Genomic DNA, 24,500 nt, shown 5'->3' with positions numbered 1-24,500 from the left:
TTTATCCAGTAGTAGTTTTTTTTCTAGAAATTCACCTTAAGGAAATCATTAAAATGGTGACTTCAAGGATATTTACAATGAAATATTATTAGGTAAGTAGAAAAGCAGGATATAGAACTCTTCATGATATATTGCTAATTGAATATACTATTATAATATATGTTGGAGATATTCATTATCCATTGATAGTAACACACATACTTGTACTTTCTAGTTTTTGCAACATTGAGGTGTCTGTAATTTTGTATACATTTACATGTACTATCTCCTTATTCATGATAGCTTATTATTAAATCAGTACTACATCTATAAGAGATTTTTAAAAGGAAGGAAATATGACATATATATTAACATCAACGCATAACCTGCTGTCTTTCTCTTTTTGTCTCTCTCTATTTCTCTTTATGTATATGGAAGCTAAATAAATCTATTGTTATCAGTCAGTCATCACACTTCTGCCAGATGAACTTACTAAAATTCAAATCTAAATATGTTTAGAAACTTACAATAGGATTTATACTTCTAGGAAGCTGGAGTAGACGTACTTTTCCCTATTCGTCCCACTAAGGACAACTAAACGGCCTGGACATTACATGTGAAACAAACATAAGAAGACTCTGAAAGGTGGAGACAAGAAAGCAGACCAGCAAGGACCTTGAGGCCCCAGGAATAGCATCGTGGGAAATCTCGTTTCCTTTTTGCCTCATCGATCCCAGACTGGGAACTGATGAAGCTGACAACCCAGAAACACCAGAAAAAAAATATTCCCAACCAAGTCTGCTTTCTCTAGCTAAAGGAGTAGGAAAGGACACTTAGCAAGACAGAAAACTTTTAGATAATATTGTTGTACATTAGTCAAATGCCACAAAAAGCACTGTGGCCCCACCCCTCCCGTGCCAGCAGAGACCAAATGGGGAGCCTAGACTTCTGCCCAGCCCATGCTGTAATGAGGTGCCCCAACTGCACCCCCATGGTGTTGTCAAAGAAGGCCAAGCAGGGAACTGAGACTTTCACCCCTGGCAGGAGGATACAGCCCCATACCCCTGTGGGGTCAGTGGAGACCATGTGGACAGACTGGACCTCTGTCTTCACCCAGCACCTCCTCCCACCTTCCCCTGTGGTGGTGTCAGAGGAAGCCAAGTGGAAAATTAGAACTTTCACTGCCACTCAGCAGTAATGACACTCCACCCACTGCCCTGTCAGTGGGGACTCTGTGGGGAGCCAGAACCCCCATCTTTACTCAACAATAATGAGGAACTCATCCCCATCACTGGGTGTGGGAATAATACTTCTATCTCCACGGGTCAGCAATGACTCCTTTCCCTGCCACTTAGTGTCAGAAAAATGCTGAAGATTTAAATAAGATCCAGAGTCTCACAATATAACATGAAAATGTATCTGTTTCAATCAAAACTCACTTGTCACACAAAGGACCAGGAAGAAAAAAACTGAATGAAGAAAAAGGTAATCAGTAGATGCCAACACCAAGATGACAGAGATGTTAGAATAATCTGAAAAAATATTTTAAAGCAGTCATCATAAAAATGCTTTAAAGGGCAATTACAAACAACTTGAAATATGAAAAAATAGAAAGTATTGATAAAGAATAGAAAGTCTAAGCAAAGAAATGGAAGCTATAAAAGAGAACCAAATGGAAACATTAGAACAGAAAAATACAATAACCTAAATAGAAATCTCAGTAGATGGTCTCAACAACAGAATGGAGGGAACAGAGGATAGAATCAGTGAACTAGAAGATAAAACAATGGAAATTACCCAATCTGAACAACATATAGAAAATAGACTAATAAAAATTTGTTAAAAAGGAGCAGAGCCTCAGGAACCTGTGGGGCTATAATAAAAGATCTAACATTCATTTCCTGATGTCCCAGAAGAAAATGAGACAGAGTAGGGCTGAAAAAGCACTCAAAGAAATAATGGTTGAAAACTCCCCAAATTTGTCACAAGACATAGCCTACAGATTCAAGAAGCTGAGCAAATTCCAAAGAGGGTAAACCCATAGAAAGTCACTCCAACACACATTATAGTGAAACTTGAAAACTAATGATAAAGAAAAAATCTTGAAATCAGTGAGAGAGAAACAATTTGAATCATAGATTTATCATGAGAAACTATGGAGGCCAGAAGGAGGCATGACATTTTTCAAATACTGAGAGACAGGAACTATCAGGTTAGAATCATTTGCCAGCAAAAGTGTCACATAGGAACGAAAAGGAAATCAAGACATTTTCAGATGAATGAAAACTAAAAGAATTGGTCGTCAGCGGACTTATCCTAAAAGAATAGCTAAAGAAAATTCTCTAAACAGAAAGGAAACAATAAAAGAAGGAAACTTGGAACATTGGGAAGGAATGAAGAGCATGTTTAAAAAATTATAGATAAATGCAATAGAGTTTTCTTTTCCTCTTGAATTCTCTAAATTATGTTTGACATTTGAAGCTAAAGTTACAGCAGTCTGATATGATTCTAAATGAAAGTAGAGTAAACATTTAAGACAATTATGTTATACACAGAGGAGGGTAAAGGGATGCTAGAGAGGTAAGGTTTCTGTACTTCTCTTAAGCTGGTAAAATGATGACACGAGTAGGCTATAAGTAATGTAGACATAACGTCATACCTAGAACAACCACTGAAGAAACTATACAGAGAGATACACTCATGAACACTACATACCAAAATGTAATTTTTAAAAAGTTCAAATAACCTAAAGAAAGGCAAGAAAAATAAAACAGAGAAGTGAAAAACAGAGGAAACAATTAAAAAAAAAAAAGGTCAGATTTAGGTCCTAATACATCAATAATTACACTAAATGTAAGTGGTCTAAATAATTCAGTTAAAAAACCGAGTTTGGCAAAGTGGATTAAAAAAAACATGACCATACTCTATGCTGTCCAGAAGAAACTCACTTCAAATATAATAATATAAAATGGAAAATGATAGAAAAAATATATCTTGCAAAGAAAAGCAGGAGTGGCTATATTAATTTCATATAAAGTAGACTTCAGAGAAAAGAAAATTGCCAGAGACAAGGAAGGACATTCAATAATGATGAAAAGGGTCAATTCATCAAAAAGATGTAGCAACCTTAACTGTGTATGTGAAGTAAAATGTGGCAGAACCGAAAGGAGAAATAGACCAATCCACAATTATAGTGAGAGACTTCAACATCCATCTTTCAACAATTGATATGACAACTAGACAGAAAATCAGCAATGATGTAGAAAAACTCGACAACACCACTAACCAACAGGATCTAACTGACATTTATAGAACATTCCACCAAACAAAAACAGAGTCCACGTTCCTTTCAAATGCCTACACTACGTTACCAAAATAGACCATATCCTGTGACATAAAAGAAACTGCAACAAATTATTAAAATTGAAATTACACAGAGTATGTTCTCTGACCACAATGGATTCAAGCTAGAAAACTAACAGAAAGATAACAGAAAAAAAGTCTCCAAATTCTTCCAAAACAAACAACACACTTCTACATAACCATATTAAAAAGAGAAATTCTCAAGAAAAAATTTAAAAAATACATTGAACTGGATGGAAATGAAAATACAATATATCAAAATTTGTGGGACATAGCTGAAGCAGTTCTAAGAGCAAAAGTTATAGCACTAAATGAATACACCAGTAGAGAGGAAAAACCTCAAATCAGTATCTAAGCTCTCCTTTAACCTAGAAAAAGAATAAAATAAGCTGAAAGGAAGGACAAGGAATGAAATAATAAATATAAGAGCAGAAATCAATGAAATTGAAACAGAACAACAATAGAGAATAAAGCAAAGAGCTGGTTCTTTGAAAAGATTAATATAATTAACAAGACTGTCAAAGAAAAAAGGGAGAAAACACCAATTCCTAATATCAGGAATGAAATAGAGGATAATACTGTAGACACTGAAAATACCAAAAGGGTAATAAGAGAATACTAGGAACAACTTTACATATAAACCTGAAAACATTAGATGAAATGGACCAATGCTTCAAAAAAACACAAAATACCATAACTCGCCCAGTATGCAAGACATTTGAATAAACCTATAACTATTAAGAAAATTGAATTATTTAAAAACTCCTAAAAAATCCCCAGACCAGATGGTTTTGTTGGAGAAGTCTGCCAAACATTAAAAAACAAACAAACAAACAAAAAACGAATTCTATACAACTCTTCTAGAAGTAGTAGAGGAAGAAACACTTTCCAATTCATTTCATGGAGGTAGTCATATCCTGATTCCCAAACCAAATAGAGACAATATAATAGAAGGAAACTATAAAGCAACATCCCTCATGAATATAGACATAAAAATCCTTAGTAAAATTTTAGTAAATAGAATTGAGCAATATATAAAAAGAATTATACAGCATGACTAAGTGGGGCTTATTCCAGGGATGCAATGCTGGTTTAATATTAAAAAATCAATGTAATCCATCATATTAGAATAACCACATAATCATTATCAATTGGTACAGAAAAGGCAATTGAACAATTCAACATACTTTTATTTTAAGAAACACACTTTTTTTTTTTTTTTTTTCTGTAGCAAGGAGTACAAGAGGAATTCTCCATTCCTTTTCTCACTTCTGGTGACTGAACTATGATAGTTAAATGGATAGCAACATACCAGCATCCCCTTGCAGTCATTGCAATTTTGCAGAAATGCAAAGATGCCTGAGTTATGTGGCTTGCCACTATTTTCTAGACAGATGTGCCAGCTGTTGTGCTTTCCAGTGTATCAGCAGTTGCTACATTTTCCTTCTCGTTTTCGGGTTTCATGGCAGGAAACAGACGTACTTCCTTGATGTTACTGGAGTCTGTAAGAGCCATGGCGTCTCGGTCGATGTCCCAGCCAGCTGTAGGGGCAGCCCGTATTCCAGGGTAGTGCAGATGTTTTCATCTATGAACATGGCCTCATCTTTGCCAGGGGCCTTGGCCTTGGCCCGTTCTTGGAAAAGGTGCCGCTGCCACATGGAGTCATTCAGCTCAGTGTAGGCATTGCATATTTTCCTCTTCATGGCAAACAGCTCAAAGAGCTCAGACCCTCTTTAGAGAGGTGCTATTTGGCCAAAGGGTTCATTACGTGTGGGTGATCACAGATGACTGTAAGATTGACACATATCAATTTCAGCAACTCCCCAACAAGCTTATCAAGGAGCCAGGCTGTGGTCTGAGGTAGCGGGCATTTAGTGTCTGCCACACAGATGTCATCAAGAATTTTTTAAGTTTCTTCAGTCTCGTAGAGGTTAGTTCTGGCCACTCATCTACCATGCTGATTCTTCTGAAGGGTCGGGTGAAGTCAATCTCAGGGTCATCTGGATGGTAGGTGACCTTGTAACTGCCTGTAATGTGCTTCACCATCCCTGAAATCATCTCCGTGATTTCCTTGAGATTGTGATAGTCTGCGAATACCATCTAAAACTCACAGGTGGTGAGCTCAGGACTTTGAGTCAAATCAACTCCTTCATGCTGGAACTGGCATCCAATTTCATAAATCTGGTCAATGCCTCCAACCAGCAGCATCTCATGGTACAGTTCTGGAGCATTCTCGTAACATTAATCCATGTCCATCTCACTGTGGTAGGTAGTAAAAAGCTTGGCCACAGCTCCCCCTGGGATGATGTTCATCATGAGAGTTTCAGCCGCTAGGAATCCCAACTCATCCAAGAAACTTCTTATATATGTGATGACTTAGAGCAGACGATAAATTTTTGCCTCACAAAATCATTCAGGATCAAGTTCAAGTATTGCTGACAATATCGTGTTTCCTTGTCTTTGAGGCCAAAGTGAAGATGAACTAACATATGCAAGGAAGGAGATGGCAGTGCAGTCTCATAGGGAACGATGCTCAGCTCATCCTCTTGGTTTTCCCAGGACTTCCCTGAGCTCCATTATGTTTCCCCAGTGCAGTTTGTTATTGATTGAATACATTCTTTTTCTGATTTGTAACTCCTGGGATTGGCCGTGACTTGCACATTGACCCCCTCTCCTCGAAGGTCACAGAAGATGAGCTTTTCCCCAGAAGGTCTTTTGGCATGGATCCTACTTGCCACCTTTAAGGTGATGTCACTCAGGTGTTTCCCAGGCTGTAGGTGATGTATTCTGGATGAAGTGAGTGAGCAAGATGTCTACATGGACCTTGTGTGGGTCTTCCCCGTTGACCTTTAGTTGGTGGACTGCTTGGCTGCGGATCTCATATTGGCTTGGGTCCAGGCTGTCTTCCTTGGCACCCACATATTTATCAGTGGTGTGGTTGGTGGCAACAGCATTGGCCTGGTTTAGTTCTCCCTCACTGAGCTCCTTCTTCTCAGCCTACTTCTCTCTACCTTCTTCTCAAGTTTCAAGTGACTCTTTAGCTCAGTTTGGGCTCACCGCCCTCCACATTTACCTAAGCCCCACGTACCACCTGAAAGGCTCAACATACATTCTTGATAAAAACTCTCTTTCAAATAGAAATAGTGATAAATGTGCTCAATTTGATAAAGAGCACATAAGGAAAACATAAAGATGGTGAAAGACTGGATGCTCCCTTCGTAAGACTGGGAACAAGGCAAGGGTGTCCGCTCTCACCATTCTTATTCACTATAGTGATAGCACTTGTAGCCAGTGCAATAAGGCAAGAAAAAGAAATAAAGCCACATATATTGGGAAGGAAGTAATAAAACTGTTCCTATATTCAGATGTAGAAAAGGAAAAACTCAATTTTTTCTTTCCTATGTAGGGAAAAACCCTGTTCTTCCCTACTGTTTAGTGTGTGTGTGTGTGTGTGTGTGTGTGTGTGAATCTCTTTCACAGCTCACACAGAACACTTCACTACAGTCTCTGATGCCAGCCACAATTTCTCTCTGAGTGCCATAATTTCACTCAGTTCTGACACTACTTGGAGACAGCGTCAATTCTTGCAGACTAAGGGTTCAGTCCCACAGACTGTCCCCTGCCCCCACTTCAGACACCACTTGTAACCTCAGGTTATCATCTGTGCTTTGGCCAACCAGCTGCGGATCAGAGGTCACCATGACCCCCTCCTCAGTTTGAGTAATTCGCTGGAGCAGCTCACAGAACTCAGGAAAACATGCTTACTAAAGGACAGGATGAAGGCCACAGTGACCAGTCAGATGAAGACACACACAAGACGGGGTCTGGGAGGTTCCTGAGCACACACAGGAACTTCAGTCCCCGTGGAGCTCCTGGTGTGGGTGTGTTCGCCAGCCTGGAAGCTCTCTGAACCCCATACTTTGGGACTTTATGGAGGCTTCATGGTGAAGGTATGACCCATCGTTAACTCCGTTTCCAGCCCCTCTTCCTCTCTGGAGAATAGCGGGAGGAGGGAGGTTGGGGCTGAAAATCCCAAGCTTCAGGTGGTCTTTTGGGCGACCAGCCCTCATCCAGGGTTGATCCACGAGCCCTCCCAGAGTCACCTCATTAGAACAAAAGACAGGCCTGTCACCCAGGAAATTACAAGGGTTTCAGGAGCTCTGTGCCAGGAACTGGAGTCAAAGACCAATATGTATATTTTCTATTATTTCATAAGATGGTATAATTGTTTATATAGAAAATCCCAAGTTATTTCCAGAAAAGTGCTACAAATAAGAAGAGGGTTCAGCAAGGTCACAGGATACATAACAAAAAATCAACTGTAGTTTTATATATTAGCAACAAACACAAGGGTACCAAAATTTAAAATACAGTACGATTTGCAGTTGTTCATAAAAATTGAAATAGGTGCAAATTTAACAAAACAGGTGCAGGACTAACATGCTGAAAGCTACAAAACATTGATGAGAGATGATCTAAAGACACGCAAGGGCACACCATGTTAATGGATTGAACGACTCTGCCGTTGTTTTAAGAGTGTACAGAGCACCCTTTACCTTTAAGGCTGTGGATTAAGAGGGAAAGTGGAGGCAGCAGCCAACCCGTAAGTCCTCAGACATGTCCCATCGTCAGGGACAATCTAAAGCCAGCCTGAAGCATTAGGAAGTGGGTGCCAGCCCTAAGGTGGCTTTCATCTGCCGCTCATGCTCAGTGAGGGGGACCTGGCGCGTGTTGGGGCGTCAGTGTCTGCCTCTTTGCTCTCACTGCACACACACGTGGTCAGGCTTGCAGCCTCCGGGGTGTGGCAGGCTCTGGCTGGCTGTGGGGCAGCAAGATGCACACAGACCCTGCACCTGCCGGAGGATGGAGGGGAGAAGAGAAGGGAGTGCTGGCTGTCCCGGGGCTGCCGTCCTGCTTCCTCACTCTCCTGGCTGCAGCAAAGGGGCTCTGCAGGATCTCTGCAGTGGTGCTGATGATGGAAGACTTCTCCCTGCATACAATTTTTTAAAATACGAAAATAATTCCTCAGTGGAGTCATTAGCCCACCGCAGGCAGTCTCAGCTATAACTCATGGCTCCGTGTCTCCCACCACTGTAATTTTGTTTTGCATTCATTAGGACACGAGTTTTTAAAAGGAGGAATCTCAAGGAATCACAATTCCAACGACTAAGATTAACCACCGTGTCACTCACACGTATCACTAAGGCTGTAATTCTGAAAAGTAAAGTAATTTCCCTTGTGTGGGGACCACGTGCACAACGCTTAGACTCCTCTCTAGGGTAGGCGGATTGACTATGCAAGGAAGCGGCTGCTTCTATGGCAACGCGAAGGTTGCCAGCACCTTTTCCAGCTTTATTTTGTTCAGAGACAAAATTCTTATCCCTCCCTGGAATTTGAGAAGAAGAGAGTCGGTTGGTGTTTCTGGGTACATAAAAGGGGCGGGTGCTTCTAGGAAGCTTCCTATGCTTTTAACACACACACACACACACACACACACACACACACACACACACACACACACACATACATCAATAGGCAGCCTGTTTTCTTCTCTGTCAGCAGTTTCATTGCCTTTAAGGTTGGGTGGAAGAGACTTTCCTCTTTACCCTGAAACTTTCTGTAACAGTTTTAGTGATGCAGAAAAAGTTAGTGCTTTGTTCAGCTTAAAGAAGAAGAAAGAGCGCTTCTTTTGGGAAATTTTTAAATGGCTTTTCTAGATCAAGGATGAGTAGAATGGAGGGTAATCCTAGGGGCTGGGGACAATGGTAATGATTGTGAGGATGACAGCGGCCACACCTTGAGTACCTACTATGTGTCCGGCAAATGTCACTTGACCCTCACCATCATGGCCAGCCCCGTCTTACAGCTGAGAAATTTGAGGCACAGCAGGTTTGTGTCAGTTGCCCAGGATAACACAGCAGGTGTCAGAGTCTGTGTGTACACCAGGGGGTCTGATCCACAGCCTGGGTTTTTACCACCACCTCCTGCCTCCCGCCCCCTGTGACGCCTGGGGTGACGTGATGACGTGATGCTGACCTGGTCCCAGGACGGCCTCACTCGGGCAGCATTAGGCACCAGAAGAGTATCCAGAGCAAACTCAACAGTGAGGCAGCCGGTTTGCTGGTGTTCATTGTGAGGGGTCAGAGCCCTTGTGTGCTGGGTCAGACCCACTCTTGTTTGTGTCACTGAACCCTCAAAGAAGCTGGAATTGGCCAACTGTCAGATCCAGGCGACCCAGGCCTGCCTCACTACTGGCTGTTGAAGGGCAGGGTGACACGGGTTATCACCCAGGTTTGTAAGGTTGTCCAGAAGTGCCCCGCTCAGTGCAGACCTGGAGACAGCACAGCAGGTTCCTCTGCCTGTGGTGTCCCTTGTCTGAAGGCTCTGGGGTCTCCACTGGGGCCATCCATCTGCTTGTGGGAGCATGTGTCCTGGCTCCCAGCCCTGTGGGTCAGCTGCCTGCTCCGCGTGGCACTACTCAGTGTTGTGGCTGGGTAGACAGTCTGCAGAATGGCGGCCCCACCGGGCACCGCAGCAGGAGACCCACAGCTTTCGTGTTGGGGTGAGACCCACGGGTTTCGTGTTGGGGTGAGACCCACGGGTTTTGTGTTGGGGTGAGACCCACGGCTTTTGTGTTGGGGTGAGACCCACGGGTTTCGTGTTGGGGTGAGACCCACGGGTTTCGTGTTGGGGTGAGACCCACGGGTTTCGTGTTGCGTTGTGACCCACAGATTTCTTGTTGGGGAGGACATTTATGTTCCTGGTACCTTGATTTGGTGTGACCCTTGAGAAAGAGGAAAATGAATGGCAAAGGCTCCTTCTGTCTGCAGAGTCTGGCCAAGAAAACATGGGCCCTATGTTTGCGTCTGCGAGTTCGGGGTGACTCCCTGTTCTTGATATAGACTTTTCGACACTGACAGGAAAGCACCTTCATTTCTTTCTATTTCTGAAATATTCTCATGTTTAAAAAGTGTCCTCATCACTGACCCATCACAACCCCTGAGGACTTGTCTAGTCTAGTCTGTGGAAGGTTGGACTGTTGAGGGCTGGGAGAAAGAAAGGCATCTGGAAGGTACACGTTATTTGTTGGGAATCCTGCAGGATTGGAAAGGCACTCTGAGAGCTTTTCCTTGGGGCTGTTTTACATATTAATCACAATTTGGACTACAATTAAAGGAACATTTACCTATATGCCACACACACATGCATACATTTGAAGTATGACAGCTAAAACATGGTGATGTGACATGTTGCGTCTGATATTTCAATGCTTTGTCAGGGTTGCTTTGTCAAAGCCCAAGGGCAAACCGTTGAATGTTCAACTTTTTAAAAAAACATATAGGAAGAGTTGTGTGCAGGCTGGCCCTTCTGAGGTCCCAAACTTGATCCAAGGGATTGGTTGGGCTGGGTGTGCTGAGGCTTGGGGCTAGAAGTTGGGTGTCCGTTGCATGCATCGCTTGATAATAAGCAGCCAACATTTTGCATCCTGGTTGGCCAGCTGGACCAAATCTGCCTGGTCCACCCAGTGGCGTAAAATAGCCTGCTTTGTACATATTTTCTTTCTGAGCTTCAATGTCCAAGCCATCCCAGAGAAGGGGAAGACACAGGAACAGAAAGGCTTAGGCTCACTGAGAGGTGGGAGGGTCTCCACCTGAGTCAGTGGGAATGAGGTGCAGTGGTCTAGCTGTGGGGCTCTCACAGGCTCCCTTAAATCCTGCTTGTGGCTGAGTTATTGATGAGGGAAGGAGGCCACAAGGAATGTGGCCTGTGCCCAGGGATTTGCTCAGCTTTTGTCTGCAGAGGTCAGCACGTGGACAGTGAAGGGTGAGTGTTCTGTCTTCCCTCCCTCTGGCAGCATGGATGCCTACAAAACAGCTTGTACCCCAAGAAGTCTTGAGGTGAAAGTGGAGGCCTGGCCAAGAAGCTCCTCTCCTTCTTTCGATGACGGGATGTCACTCAGAGTAGACTGATGCAATGATGCCGCAGAGCAGGAAACACACGAAGCAATTCTCTTTTTAGTAGGTCACTGGCCTCCGTTGGGAGAAGAGAGGAGGGAGCGTGGGGAAGGTGGGCACGCGGCTGCCGCAGAGGCTGCGTGTGCAGTAGCTGTGCTGGTGATTAATAGCTGTGTCACTTCCCATGAATGTTGCTTTAAGCAGCCGTGTTCGAAATTGAGTGGGAATGAAATAAAACAACCCAAAATAAACGTTTCCTCTCTTCCTTACGAGTTGCTGGGATCCAGAAATGGCTTTTCAGATCTATGATTTTAAAGGGCATCATCCCCAGCAGCTCAGAGCTCCAGCTTTGTCCTCACACGGATGCCATGCATATACACGTCACTTGTTTTTAAAGACTATGAAGAATTCAAGCTCAGTGACTTTGAGGTTTTTCTCGGCGCTGAAATAAAAATTATGTTTACAGAGAAAAATATAGCCTTTACATGTGTTTTAAAGAAAAATAGTAACCCAGCAGAGGAAGAGGACAGGAAGGAGCTTGTGCGTATGGATGGTGACATGGAGCAGTTAGGACGTCTGGCAGGCGGGGATGTTGACCAGCTGCAGGCTTGCAGGCCTGTGACCTTGTCCAGGGCAGCTTGCCAGGACATGCAACCCGAGGATGGGCCTGCACCCTCATGGTCCCCAGTGTGGTCAGCTAGGGCCCGAGAGCATAAATCAGAGGGTGACCACAAAGTGGCAGGCAGGGTTCCTGCACTGACCATACCCTTTCAGGGCACCGTCTTGAGGCCCCTTTCTCTGCTGCCTCTGCTGGAGCCAGGCTGCCAGCTTGGGGGCAGATGGTGACCATTGTGGGATGACCTCTGGTGCATCTCTGGGCAGGAGCTTTTAGAGTCATGCTTTCTCCCGAGAAGCCAAAGAACACATCTTATGGGTGAGAAGCTGGGGGGAACCCTGGCTCAGTGCTTTGGGGATAGTCAGTGTCTTGGGCCAGAGGGAGGGAGGGAAAGAGTGTGGGTGCTGCCTCCTGCCCACTCCTTTGTTTCCTTCTAGTCCAGCACAAGGCAAACAAACCAGCGGTAGGTGGGGCTGGTGGCAGGGTGGGTCCTCATATTTGCGTCCTCCACCCCTGTCCTCACTGCCCACTGCTCCCATGCAGACACTCGCTGTTCTTCTATTGGAACATTGAGTAACAAGCAAGCATTCCAAGGAGCAGTAGAGGGGGGCAGGCAGAGGGGGGCATGAAGACGCGGGATGTGAGGAGGGGGGCAGGCAGAGGGGGGCTAGAGGAGGGGTGTGGGCGGAGGGGCTCGTGAGGAGGGGACGTAAGGAGGGGGAATGTGGATGGGGCAGGTGGAGGGGGTGTGTGGAGGGGGCTATGGGAGGAGGGGTGTGGGCGGAGGGGGCACATGAGGAGAGGGACACGAGGAGGGGAGCAGGCAGAGGGGATGTGAGGAGGGATCTGTGTGGAGCTACTGAGAGGTGTCAGAACTTCCCTCTGTCACCCTTCCTTCCTCTTTCTTGGGCTCCCACACGTGGCCAGGCTGGAGCTCCTGATGGCAGGATAGGCCTGCCCTCAGTGAGCTGCGCTTCCTGCCCCAAGTGTTGTTTGGAAACCCAGGTTTTATTATTGTTCAGGGATGGTGAGGCCAACAGATCAGGAAATGCCTGCCACTGAGAAGATAACTTGCTATCACAGTTCCCAGGAGGAGGGGGCAGCCACCTGTCACAGAGTCACACAGGAAGCCCAGGTGCAGTCAGGAAGCCGAGGGAGCGAGGGGAGACGTGGGCGACAGCCCTGTTTCTGGTTTCCACGGGAAGGACTGGCTGAGGCACGGTCAGCAGGCTAAGCTGGTTGGTACTGGCTCATTTGAATAATTTCGAAGGTTCTGGTACATGGGGCTGTCCCTGGTTGTCTGGTACCTGGCCCTAGGAAGGTTAGGGCTGGGGACAATGGCCCAGAGTGGAAGAGCCAGACAAAGGTATTGGCTGGGGGTATGGCTCTGCATTGGTTAGTTTGTGCTGGAAGATGGGTTCGGAGAGGAGTTATTTCCTCACTCTAGGAACTGGCTGGCTCTGGGAGGGACTGTCCCTCCAGTGTCAGCAAGGGCCCAGATGTCAAAGCATCGAAACCTGTGGTTACTACAGGTGCACACGTGCCAGCTTGAAGGGAAAAGTGCTCCCATGTGGGAGGAATAGCAGAAGACACACTTGGGCATTCTGAGCTGAAGCAGCTTCCTGCTTAGACTGGTTTGGGTTTTGAGGAGTGTGCTGAGGAAGGGGACGGTCTCAGTAGGGGAGGACATTTGGCTGAGCCACCAACAAGTGGCCCTTAGGGGTGAGGTTGCTTGCAGGCAGAGAGCCCTGCCTGGACAGAAGCCCTGGATGGCAAGATGTCTGAAGGGGCTTAGCAGGAAAAACATGTCAACAAAAGGTCACTGCCATCAATTTAAGGCCAACAGGTGTCCCCAATCTGGGGTGCCATAAAAGGAGAGACTGTTGACATGAATAGTTTGCAAACGGGGAAACGCAGCTTTCAGAGGAAACAGAAAGTACACCACCAGCCCCCTCACCCTCCCCTCCCCCCAAAAAAAAAGAAAAAGGGGAGGATGCATTTTGTAGAGAAAGTACCTGCCCTGGTACCTGATTGGTCCATTGTTATGCAGATGAGGAACACAAATTTGCACAGTCTGATTGGTCCAAATAGCACTGTACTAATTGATTAGAATAGTTCATTCTGATTGGTTGTTATGGAGCTGCTCTGATTGGTTAGTAACGATGCAAGTGAGGATATAGCTGTGCAGCTCTGATTGGATGGGGCAGGTCTCAGCCCATTGGTGGAAAGACCATACCAGCAACCCCTTTATAAGGGTTGGCTAGGCAGGCAGGAACACAGTGTAGGAGGCTGGCAGCCCAGTCTGTGGCTTTTTCCTGAAGGTGTAGCCTGTGTGAGAAGCAGGCCTCTTTTAGCAATGGTTGCTAGACTCTGATGGTGAATTTGAACCCAGTTAACCACAAGGAGTCCTTCTTGGCAGGTATATTTTTTTTAGGGATCAACAAACAGTTGGGACACTCAAGTAAGGCCAAAGTTGGCTCCTGAGTGCCCAGCTGCGGCACCTGGGTGTCACTCTGTAAGCTGAGCAGAGCTGGTTTGCCCTCTGGGAGTTCTAGTGCGTTCATAGGCTCACGGTCACAGAACTTAATCAGCCAGTGAGGGTCCTGAAGTTGAATTTATTCTAGATGCAGGGGACAGCCAGGCCCCAGGCAAGCGGTTGGCAGCCTCTGTGTTCCAGGGGTCACATCATGAGAATGGTGTCCGGAGTTGCCAGATCCTCCTTGTTTTCAAGACAGACTGTTGTGAAGTCACCTGGCCTGTCCGTGGCTCCTTAGCTAAACTCTCCCCTTCTTATCAGCATGACAGAAGGTACTGGGAGGCCTGCCACCTGGACCTTTGGTGGCCTCTTTCTGCTCTGCACCTGTCACCCCAATTGAACTGTGTGGGCTAAAGAGGAAATGGGATGATGACAAGGTGTGCCTAAATTGGGAAACTGAGGCACACTAGGCAGGGGGCAGATCTAGCATCAAAGATGCTCCATGAGGTCGTGAGTGAGCCACTTGGCCTGTGTCATCTGCCCGTCGTCCTCAGCAAAACTCATTCATTACACAGACATCGTGTGTCTGCTGTGTGCCGGGCTAAGACTGAGGCTGCAACTCAAAAATGGGCTATTTGATGGGACATTGTCGAAAATTGTTATTGTAACTATTTTTCAACAAAAGAAAACTAAAAGGTGCTGTGATCAGTCTCCTCTTTTGCTGTCACCAGGGACAAAGGCTCCTGAAATGGTCTGACCACACAGAGGAAATACGGTAATTGATGTGTGGGTGGGCGGGGCCCATGCACGGGGCCCTCCTGCTCATACCACCTGGTCTGCTTCTGTGTCCCAGGCTGTGTGCGCAGGGGCTGGGCCTGGCCTTCCTGACCCTGGTGGACGTCCAGCGCCGCCCAGTGTGGTGCCAATGTTTCCCAGGACAGTGACTCACATATGGCAACATCTGCTTTTAGTCGACAAGATTTTAGCCACACAGCCATAGAAAAAGCTACACTATAATCACAGCATTTAAAAATGAGAGTCAGGAGGGTGGGGACAAATGGAATTTGTAAAGTGGCCTGACATTATGATGACACCATTATTGGGTCTGTGGATTTTTAACTGGATCCGCAGCGATCCAGCCGAAGCTGAGAGGTTTCCCCAGACTGTCAGGCCTCATGGGGTGCTGCCCTGCCCTGCTGTGTGGGTGGCGTCGGGGCAGTATTCCCCGCACAGCCATCTGTGGGGGGCAGACTGTGCCTGGGGAGTCCGCCCTTGTAGAGAACAGGCCTGTGCTCATAGTGCTCACAGTGGCTGCCCTGTGTGCCCGTTGTCACATGTGTGTCCCCTCCCACCACACGACAGGGCCGTGTGGGCATGAATTCTAGACGCCTATTCACTGAAAGGACTATGGTGCCCTTTAAAAAGTACAAGACAATTACTAAAGTATAAAATTATATTTAAGAAATCTTTAGCAAACAAAAATTAGGACAGATGGCTGCTTCCCCTCTCTGAGTGCTGGGTGGATAGCCTCACTTCAGTGGTGTCTGAAGCACAGGTGTGCCTGTTTGATAATGTAGCACGTGTGTACCTGTGCGTATATGCCAGTGTGTGCATGGGTGTGCACGCATGCACATGTTGGACACGTGTGTGTGGGTGTGCATGTGTGCACACGTGCCTGTGTGCATGCGTGGGTGTGCACACATGCACGTGTGTGAAATGCTCTTTCAGAACTCCACATGAAGGTCAGAGGTGTTCACGACAGGATGCAGTCCTGCCCAGGATCGGGCAGAGGGTGACCTGCCACAGGCCGAGGGATGCTGTGAAACGGTCTACAGGCGTTGCCTGTGGGGACAGCCCCAGACGCACCACGTTATAAGCTGCTCCAAGGACGGCCTCAGTTCATGGGAAACAGCTGCCTCAGAGCCAGGCACCGCACTGCCCACAGGCGTGGGAGCAGGGCAGGATGAGGGCAGTACCTTCTCCGTGCGGGGTGGCCGGGCAGCCGTAGTGGGCTGAAGAGAGCGCCCCGCCTGTGCGTCTGGCAGGAGCACCAGGATTCGCATTACCTCCTTGCAGAGAATGTTTTTTTGAAATATGTTCTCGGATATCGCTTCCATCCTGTTAATTAAGTCACACACTTAGTAAAGCGGAGTAATTAATGATTGTGGGATACTCGGCACTATGAAATGCCATGCGAATGTTAAGGAGTAAAATTACTCTGTGTTATTAAATAGTTACATGGCTTTCAAAATATTCCGTGGTGGGAAGGTTAATTTCCAGAAGGGCTGAGAAGCTCTCTGTTGTACTATCTTCAGGAACTTTTTATATCTTGTCTTACCCACATTTCCAGAGACTTGGGTATTCTGTATTCTGAAGTATCTGAAAGGCTTCCGTACAAATGGCTGCTTGGCTTTTCAGCTCTGGGGAGGAGTTGCCTACTGGATTTTGGTAAAACTGTGTCTTGCTTGACTCTCTCTAGCCGGAGGCAGTTTGGGCCCAAGGCCCAGGAAGAGGTCAAGATCATTGAGCACCAAACGCAGACCCTTCGACTGATGCCTCACCTGGCTACAACCTTAGCCCTGGTCTTCGTCAGCAGGTGAGATGGCCCTCGGGATTTGCTGTCTCCTGGTGAGTGGACGCCCTGGCGTTGATAGGAGCGAGAGGAGAGGCAGGGGTGAGCTTCATTTTCTGATGTGAGCAGGAAGGATGTGTGGTTAAAATCTGTCCTCGGGTTAAAAGCGGTGTCCGCATTTTTACACCTGTGTCCAGATGAATGGGACGCTCAGAGAATTTGAGACTTGGACCAGAGTTTCTCCTGAGTTTCCAAGAGAAACAGACTCGAATACTGATAGTTTCTCTACCTTGGATAAAGGTTCTAATTTACGGTAAGGTTTTCAAAAATAGGTGAAGCCGTGTGAATATATTGGGAGCAGAGGAGCAGTCGGGTATAACAACATGCAGTAACGGTGCTATCAATTCGCTCGGAACTTCTACGGCACATCTCCTCCTCACGCCCCAGGAGGTTGCCTGGGCAGCTACGGGCTGTCTCTTCATTCTCAAGATCAGAAAGTTGGGGACTTGCTGATTCCTGGTTCCTGGCACAGAGCTCCTGAAACTCGTAATTTCCTGGGTGACCGCATTGTCTTTTGTTCTAATGAGGTGACTCTGGGTGGCTCCTGGGTGGTGGCTGGTCACCAGAAAGACCAACCATGATTAGAAACTTGGGATTTTCAGCCCCACCCCCGATTCTCCAGAGAGGGGAGGGGCTGGAAATGGAGTTAATGATGGATCATGCCTCTGTGAGGGAGCTCCTTAAAGTCCCACATACGGGGTTCGGGGAGCTCCCGGGTTGGTGTACATGTGAAGGTGCTGGGAGAGCGGTGCCCAGAGAGGGCGTGGAAGCTCCGTGCCCCTGGCACATGCCTCTGCCATCTGGATGTCCACCATGTCCTTCATCACATCCTTTTACAATAAACGACTTCATTAGAAGTAGAGTCTTTTTGTGCTTCAAAGGACATCAAGAAAATTGATAGCCAATCCACAGCATGGGAGAAAATACTTACAAATCATATATGGGATAAGGGACTTGTATCTAGAACATAGAAAAAATTCTTGCGATTCAACAATAAAATGACAAATAAACCAATTGAAAAACGGGCAAGACCTGAATAGGCATTTCTCCAAAGAAAGTTTCAGATGTCAATAAACACATGAAAAAGGGGCTAAAAATCATTATTCATCAGAAAAATGTAAATCAAAATGACAATGAGAGACCACATCTGTTCAATGGCTGTAATGAAAGAAGACAGATAATAAAGGTGTTATTGAGGATGTGGTGAAATGGAAACTTCATACACAGCTGGTGGGAATGTGAAATGGTGCAGCCACATAGGAAAACCGTTTGCAGTTCTTCAAAATGTTAAACACAAAATTACCATGACCCAGCAATCCCCCTTCTAGGTATATGCACAGAGAAATGAGAACATATGTATGTGCAAAAACTTGGACGTGAGTGTTCATAGCAGCATTCTTCATAATCCCCCAAATGTGGAAACAGTCCTAAAGGTCGGTCAGCTAATAAACAGATGCACAGATGTGGTCCAGCCACACAGCGGAATAGTGTTCAGCCATGAAAAGGGATGCAGTGCTGGTAGGCGCTGCAGCAGGGATGGACCTGGAACATGTTGTGCTAAGTGAAACGCTCGTCGCAAGGATCATATGATATGATTCCATCGATATGAAATTTCCAGAATAGTCAGGATCAGAGACACAGAAAGTAGATGGGTGGTTGCCAGGGCCTGGGGGTTAAGGCAGGGAGTGAGGAATGCCAGCTAACGGGGATGAGGCTTCTGTATGGGGTGATGAAATGTTCTAAAATTGGACGTGGTGGTCTCACAACTCTGTCAATATACTTAAAGTCACGGAATTACACACTTTGAAAGTGTGAACACTGTGGTATGTGAACTATAGCTCAATAAAGCTGTTACTAAAAAAGGAAATCAGACTGTGTGAGTTATCGAAGTTTGTTCTTTGTCAAACTTGTCCTGACTAGTCTAGGTCTTTTGCATTTCCATATACAATTTTGATTATTATTATTATTTTTACTAAAAAAGCTTGCTTGGATTTATTTGTGATTGTCCTGAATCTAGAAAGCAACCCAGGCAGTATTGGGTCTTTCAAATCCAGAAGATGGTGTGTCTCTCCACTCACATAGGTCTTTCATTTTTCTCAGCAGTACTCTATAATTTACAGTGTAGAGATCTTTCACATTTCTTACTAAATTTATTTGAATGGGATTGCTTTAAAAATTGAATTAACAGCTGTTTGTTAATGTCACGTGGAAAGGTACCTGATTTTTTAATATTGACCTTGTATTTTCACTAAATTCACTTATTAGATATAGGGGTTTCTTTATAGACTGTAAGATTTTCTGTGTACACAGTCATATCATATGTGCATACAGTTTGACTTCTTCCTTGGCAATATCTAGGCTTTTTCCCCCCTCTTTTTTTCTTGCCTTATTGGACTGGCTGAAACCTCCACTACAATACTGAACCGCAGTGGTCGTGATTTTACAGGAAAGCACTGTGGTATTTCCCCATTAAGCATGAAGGTTCACTGCGGAATTTTTGCAGGTGCCTTTTGTTACATCAAGGAGGTTCTTCGTTGGCTGAATGTGTTTATCATAGATGTTGAATTTTGACTAAAGTTTTCCCTCTCCTGTTCATTTCATTTATTTAGTTGCTTTGATTGTTCCAGCTTTGGCCACTGGAAGCTCTTTTAGGAAGACTCCCAAATCCTCTTTTTTTTCCTTGAATCTCTTTGCTCAGTTCCTGCTGAGTTGTTTTTGTGTTTTTTTTTTGTCTCAAACTCTGAATTAACTCCCTTGTCTCTGGACAAGGCTGCTCTGTCCTAGTCTTAATATTTTTAAGACTACTTTTTAAAACCTGAATTCTTTTAAGAATGATATGTCAGAAAACACATAGCTAATGCTTAAAGGTTTGCTCACACTTTTTTCACTGATTTGCTGCTTCCTGTTGGTCTCACACCCTCTCTGAACCACCAGTTTCTTATGGGAAATTCAAGGCTCATCCTTGTTTCCCACAAATCATACAGCCTGGATCTTTTAACAAAGTATAAATTAAGGAATTTCTGTTAAGCAACAGACCATGTGTTCTGGTATTGGTCTGGCAAAATATGGTCACAAAGGCATGACATAAGCTGGACTACAGAGTAGATCACACACACGTATGGAGAGCGACAGCTCCCGCGCAAGCATTACCTAGGGCAGAATTGTCAAACGCCTGGTGTGTGTCCCCACGGCCACTGTTTATCCCACACCCGTAGCAGACATCAGTGCGTGATCACTATTCTGTTTTCCACTGACCTCACGCCTGTATCCTTTTGATGAACCCTCCCCCCCCCACCTTTAGCACTTCCTTAATTTATGTCCACAGAGATGCTGCAGGGTCCTGTACTTTTTCTGCCGTGCCCAGAATTCCTGGTTGCTTTTATTGGAGAAAGATGTTTAGAGCCAGAGGCCTGAGAGATGGGCGTCCTGGCTGCTGCTGGGGTGTAACTGTTCTAGTCCCTCTTAGAGGACATGGGTGGGAAATGTCTGTATCTACCAGTATATATAATAAGAATTTAAAAATGAGTTCTTATTGATATCTCTGACTCCAGTCCAGCACCACAGGATTTATTCTAGCATTTTCCCCTTTCCATATTGCAACTTCTTTCTTAGACTGTGAGAAATCTGACTTTTAGTATCCATAATACATTTTTTTCTTTTGTTTTCAGTTTCTAATATTTTTTTTAAATTAAAAAGAAATTTTAAATTATAATTGACATAAAATATTATATTAGTTTCAGGTATATAGCGTAGTGGTCAGACACTTATGTACCTTATGACCTGATCCCCCCCATGAGTCTAGTACCCACCTGTCACCACACAGTTATTACAATATTATTGACTATAATTCCTATCCTGTACTTTAATTTGCATGCATACTACGGTCAAATGAGAAAATATATCCCCATGACTATTTTTACAAATTGCCAGTTAATAGCCATGGGGCTACAATACATTTTCTTGTTTGACCATAGTATGCATACAAATTAGTTTCAGAATTGCAAATCTGGACCGCTGTGAGAAAACACTTACCAACCCGCCTACACTATTAGTGTATAACTCTTCTTGTCTTTAGCCTAATCTAATCATTTCGTACTAACATTTCTCCCTAAGCATGGCTTGAGCTGCATCCTTCTGCTTTTGATATGTTGTACTTTCATTTATCACTTTCATTCAGTGCAAATACTTTAAAATGGTCCTTGAGACATCTGCTTTGACTTCTCTGGTTATGTAGAAGTCATGGGCCAAAAACATCCTTCATCTGAATTCTATTCCTTTAAATGTGTGGCCCAGAATACGAGTACACACACACACACACACACACACACACGCACTCATTGAGAAGAATGCATAATCTGTTGTAGTCAGGAGGACAGTTCTGTAAATGTCTATTCAATAAATGATTGGCTGTGCCCCTTACTAATTTTCTGCCTACTAGTTCCATCAATGATCGAGAGGAGAGGGTTGGCATTTCCAATTATAATTATGTATTTCTGTATTTCTTTGTTCAGTTTTATCAGTTTTTGCCTCAAGTATTTTGAATCTTTTTTTTAAAGATGCATACACATGTAGGCTTGTTATAACTTCATGGAGAATTGACTTTTATCATTATATAACTTCTCTCTTACTTCTTGAAAATATTCCTTGTCCTAAAGCCTATTTGTCATACTAATATAGATATTCTAGGTTTCTTTCATTTAGTGTTTCCATGGTGCATCTTACTTCATACTTTTCTTTTAAACCTACCTATATTTTTTAAGTGGGTTTCTTATAAAACAACATATAATTGGGTCTTGCTTTTTTATTCCAATTTGAAAATCTCTGACTTTTAACTGGTGTGTTTAGACCAATTGCATTTAAAGTGATTATTGGTATTTTGGGATTAAAATCCACATTAATAGCTGATTTTTAATTTTCCTGGGTTCTTTTTTTTGGTCTCTTTTTTTCCTGTCTTCTCTTGAGTTAATTGAACATTGTTTATTATTCTATTTTATCTCTTTTATTGATTTATTAGTCATATTTCTTTTAAAATATTTTAACTGTTTACTCAGGATTAATAGAATAAATCTTTAGTGAATCAGAGACTACCTTTAAATGATATTATACTGCTTCGCATGTGGTGTAAGGATCTTAAACACTATTCCCAATTCCATCCCACCATCCTTTTTTCTGTTATTGTTCTCATGCAATTTACTTCTAAATATGCTACAAACCATAATACATCACTACTCTTTTTCTTCTACAAAGTTATGTTTTGAGCAATTAAAAATAAGGAAAATTGAATTTTACTTTACCTCCATTTATTTCATTTCTAACACTGTGAATTTTTCTGTGTATATTCAAGTTTCTAAGGGACACTGTATTTGAACTTTAAACATTTCTTGCAGAGTATAACTGCTAGCAATAAATTCTCCCCATTCTATTTTTTTTGGTTTTTGAGAACCTCACTCTCTCTCTCTCTCTCAGTTTGTTTTAAAAGATAATGGCCCATAGATGCAGAATTCTGGGCTGACAGTTTTTGGGATTTTTTTGAGCACTAAAGATGTCACTCTATTGCCTTTTTGATTCCTTAATTCTTGTGAGAAAACAGCCCTCATTTTTCTGGCTGTTTTCTTATATTCCCTATGTATTCCCACTCTACCTGCTTTTAAGATTTTCTCTTTTTCTTTGGTTTTCAAAGTTTGGTTGTATTGGCCTAGGTGTAGTTTTGTGGTTTTGTGTGTCTGTACTGTTCGTGGAGCCTCTAGGATGTGTGGGCTGAAGTTTTTCATCAAATTTAGAAATCTTTTGGCCATTATTTCTTTAATTTTCTTTTTTCTGCCCTGTGCTTTCTTTCCTTTCCTTCTGGGTCTCTAATTATACAGATGTTAAACTGCTTCATATTGTCCCACACGTCACTAAAGTGATGTTCTTTTTTTCCTATCTTTTTTCTCTGTGCTTCCATTTGGATAGCGTTCATGGATCTAGCTTGCATTCTCTGTTCCTTCCTTATGCAATGTCCAATCTACAAGCTAAGAAGTGCTTGTCTCCTCTGTGGAACTCAGTTCACCAAGGCTTCCTGCCATCTTTCCACACTATTTACAACCATGACACAAAGTGTTACTAGACCACCCAGCAAAAGGTGGCTGTTCATCCCACATTTGTAAGTCTGTGCCTGCATCTTTGTGTGGAACGAAAGTACCACATGTACCAACACGTTTCCTGATTCTTCATCTTCTTTTTTATTTTTAGCTTGATTTATGCTTAACATATCTTGGTTTTGTAAGAGCTGTTTTGCCACTCTTAATAAAAGTTTCTCTTGATTTTTGGAGACACACCCCAAATGCCAACATCAGAGAAATAAAGAGAGGTCACAGTTCTAGCTTTAGGTTTCAAGGGGTGAAATTAGTTAATTAATAAGCCCCGGCGCACTGACCATGGGCCGCGCGTGGGTGAGACGGCACGGAACAGGACAGGTCAGACCACGGCCTCACTAGGCTTCAGTTGTTCCGGGACCGTCCCGATTGTCTTGACGTCCACCTCCCTGAGCCGTCTGGGTCTCAGCGTCCCCATTGCCGCTCTGCCACCCTTTCCCCTTCCTTTCTTTCCCTCTGTTCCCCCGTGGTGGCTGCCAGTGACCCACTGAAAATCTGCCTGGAGGAGTCCCCAGGAAGAGGTGTCTCAATGGGGGGAGAGGTTGTCCCTGTCCCAAAACAAGCCCAGGGAGAAGCTGGTGTTTTCTGGGACATCTTCTTGCTTTCTTGTTTCTCTCTAGTTCACTGCCCCTGTTCCCTGTCCCCCAACTTGTGAGGAGATACTTTAATGAAGTTGGTTGTTACATGACAACATTTATGCTAGTACCTCTTCCCTGACACACACCTCACTTTTTAAAACTCAGGTTACTGAATCATGATTGCAGGTACCATCTCCCAGTTCCTGTTGACCGACCACTACCAGCTGCCTGGGTGCCAGGTCTGGGCAGCTTGAGGTGTGATGAGCTGGATGTTTGTTAAATTCACTGGGTCCACTTAAGCACACAGAGACGCATGTGAGAGTAACCCAGACCTTAGGTGTACGAGTTTGGAGGCAGGTGAGTGGGAAAAACAGGCTGCCAGCCAGTGTCGGCTGGCCCTGCCTCTCCTCGCACCCAGTGTGACAAAAATGTGAGTAGTTGGACCTTCACATCACAGGCAATAGAAGTGGGGTGGCTGGCTTCTTATGCACACGTGTTTATCTGTCCAGCATCAACATGGTCCCTTGCTAGTAGTACGGTTGCCTGATAAAATGCAGTCACCCAATTAAATTTGAATTTCAGATATTTAATACATAATTTTTTAGTCTAAGTATCTCCCAACATTTGAACTAAGAATGATACATTGCTTCTCTGAAGTTCAAATTGAACTCAGCGACCCTGTTTCTGTTTGCTACCTCGGGAAGTCCAGCTCGCTAGGCCCTGGACGTACGGTGGTGCTTCAGTCAGACATGGACCCTGCCACCTGG

The 24,500-nt window shown here is 44.3% G+C and overlaps 1 protein-coding gene and 1 pseudogene across 1 annotated transcript in view; one reads left to right on the top strand and one right to left on the bottom strand.

The window, feature by feature from the left end:
- Positions 1–24,500, top strand: part of ACOXL (acyl-CoA oxidase like) — a 288,665-nt gene that overhangs the window by 110,746 nt on the left and 153,419 nt on the right. The window contains exon 10 of the mRNA XM_074333923.1: positions 16,869–16,985. Coding sequence (XP_074190024.1) covers positions 16,869–16,985 — 117 coding nt within the window. The remainder of the gene's footprint in view (positions 1–16,868; positions 16,986–24,500) is intronic.
- LOC141571756 (lysine--tRNA ligase-like) lies at positions 118–16,452 on the bottom strand (annotated as a pseudogene).

Source organism: Rhinolophus sinicus, linkage group LG05 (assembly GCF_036562045.2).
Source record: "Rhinolophus sinicus isolate RSC01 linkage group LG05, ASM3656204v1, whole genome shotgun sequence".
NCBI lineage: Eukaryota > Metazoa > Chordata > Mammalia > Chiroptera > Rhinolophidae > Rhinolophus > Rhinolophus sinicus.
Note: the sequence above shows the minus strand (reverse complement) of the source record. Positions and strands in the feature narration are given on the sequence as shown.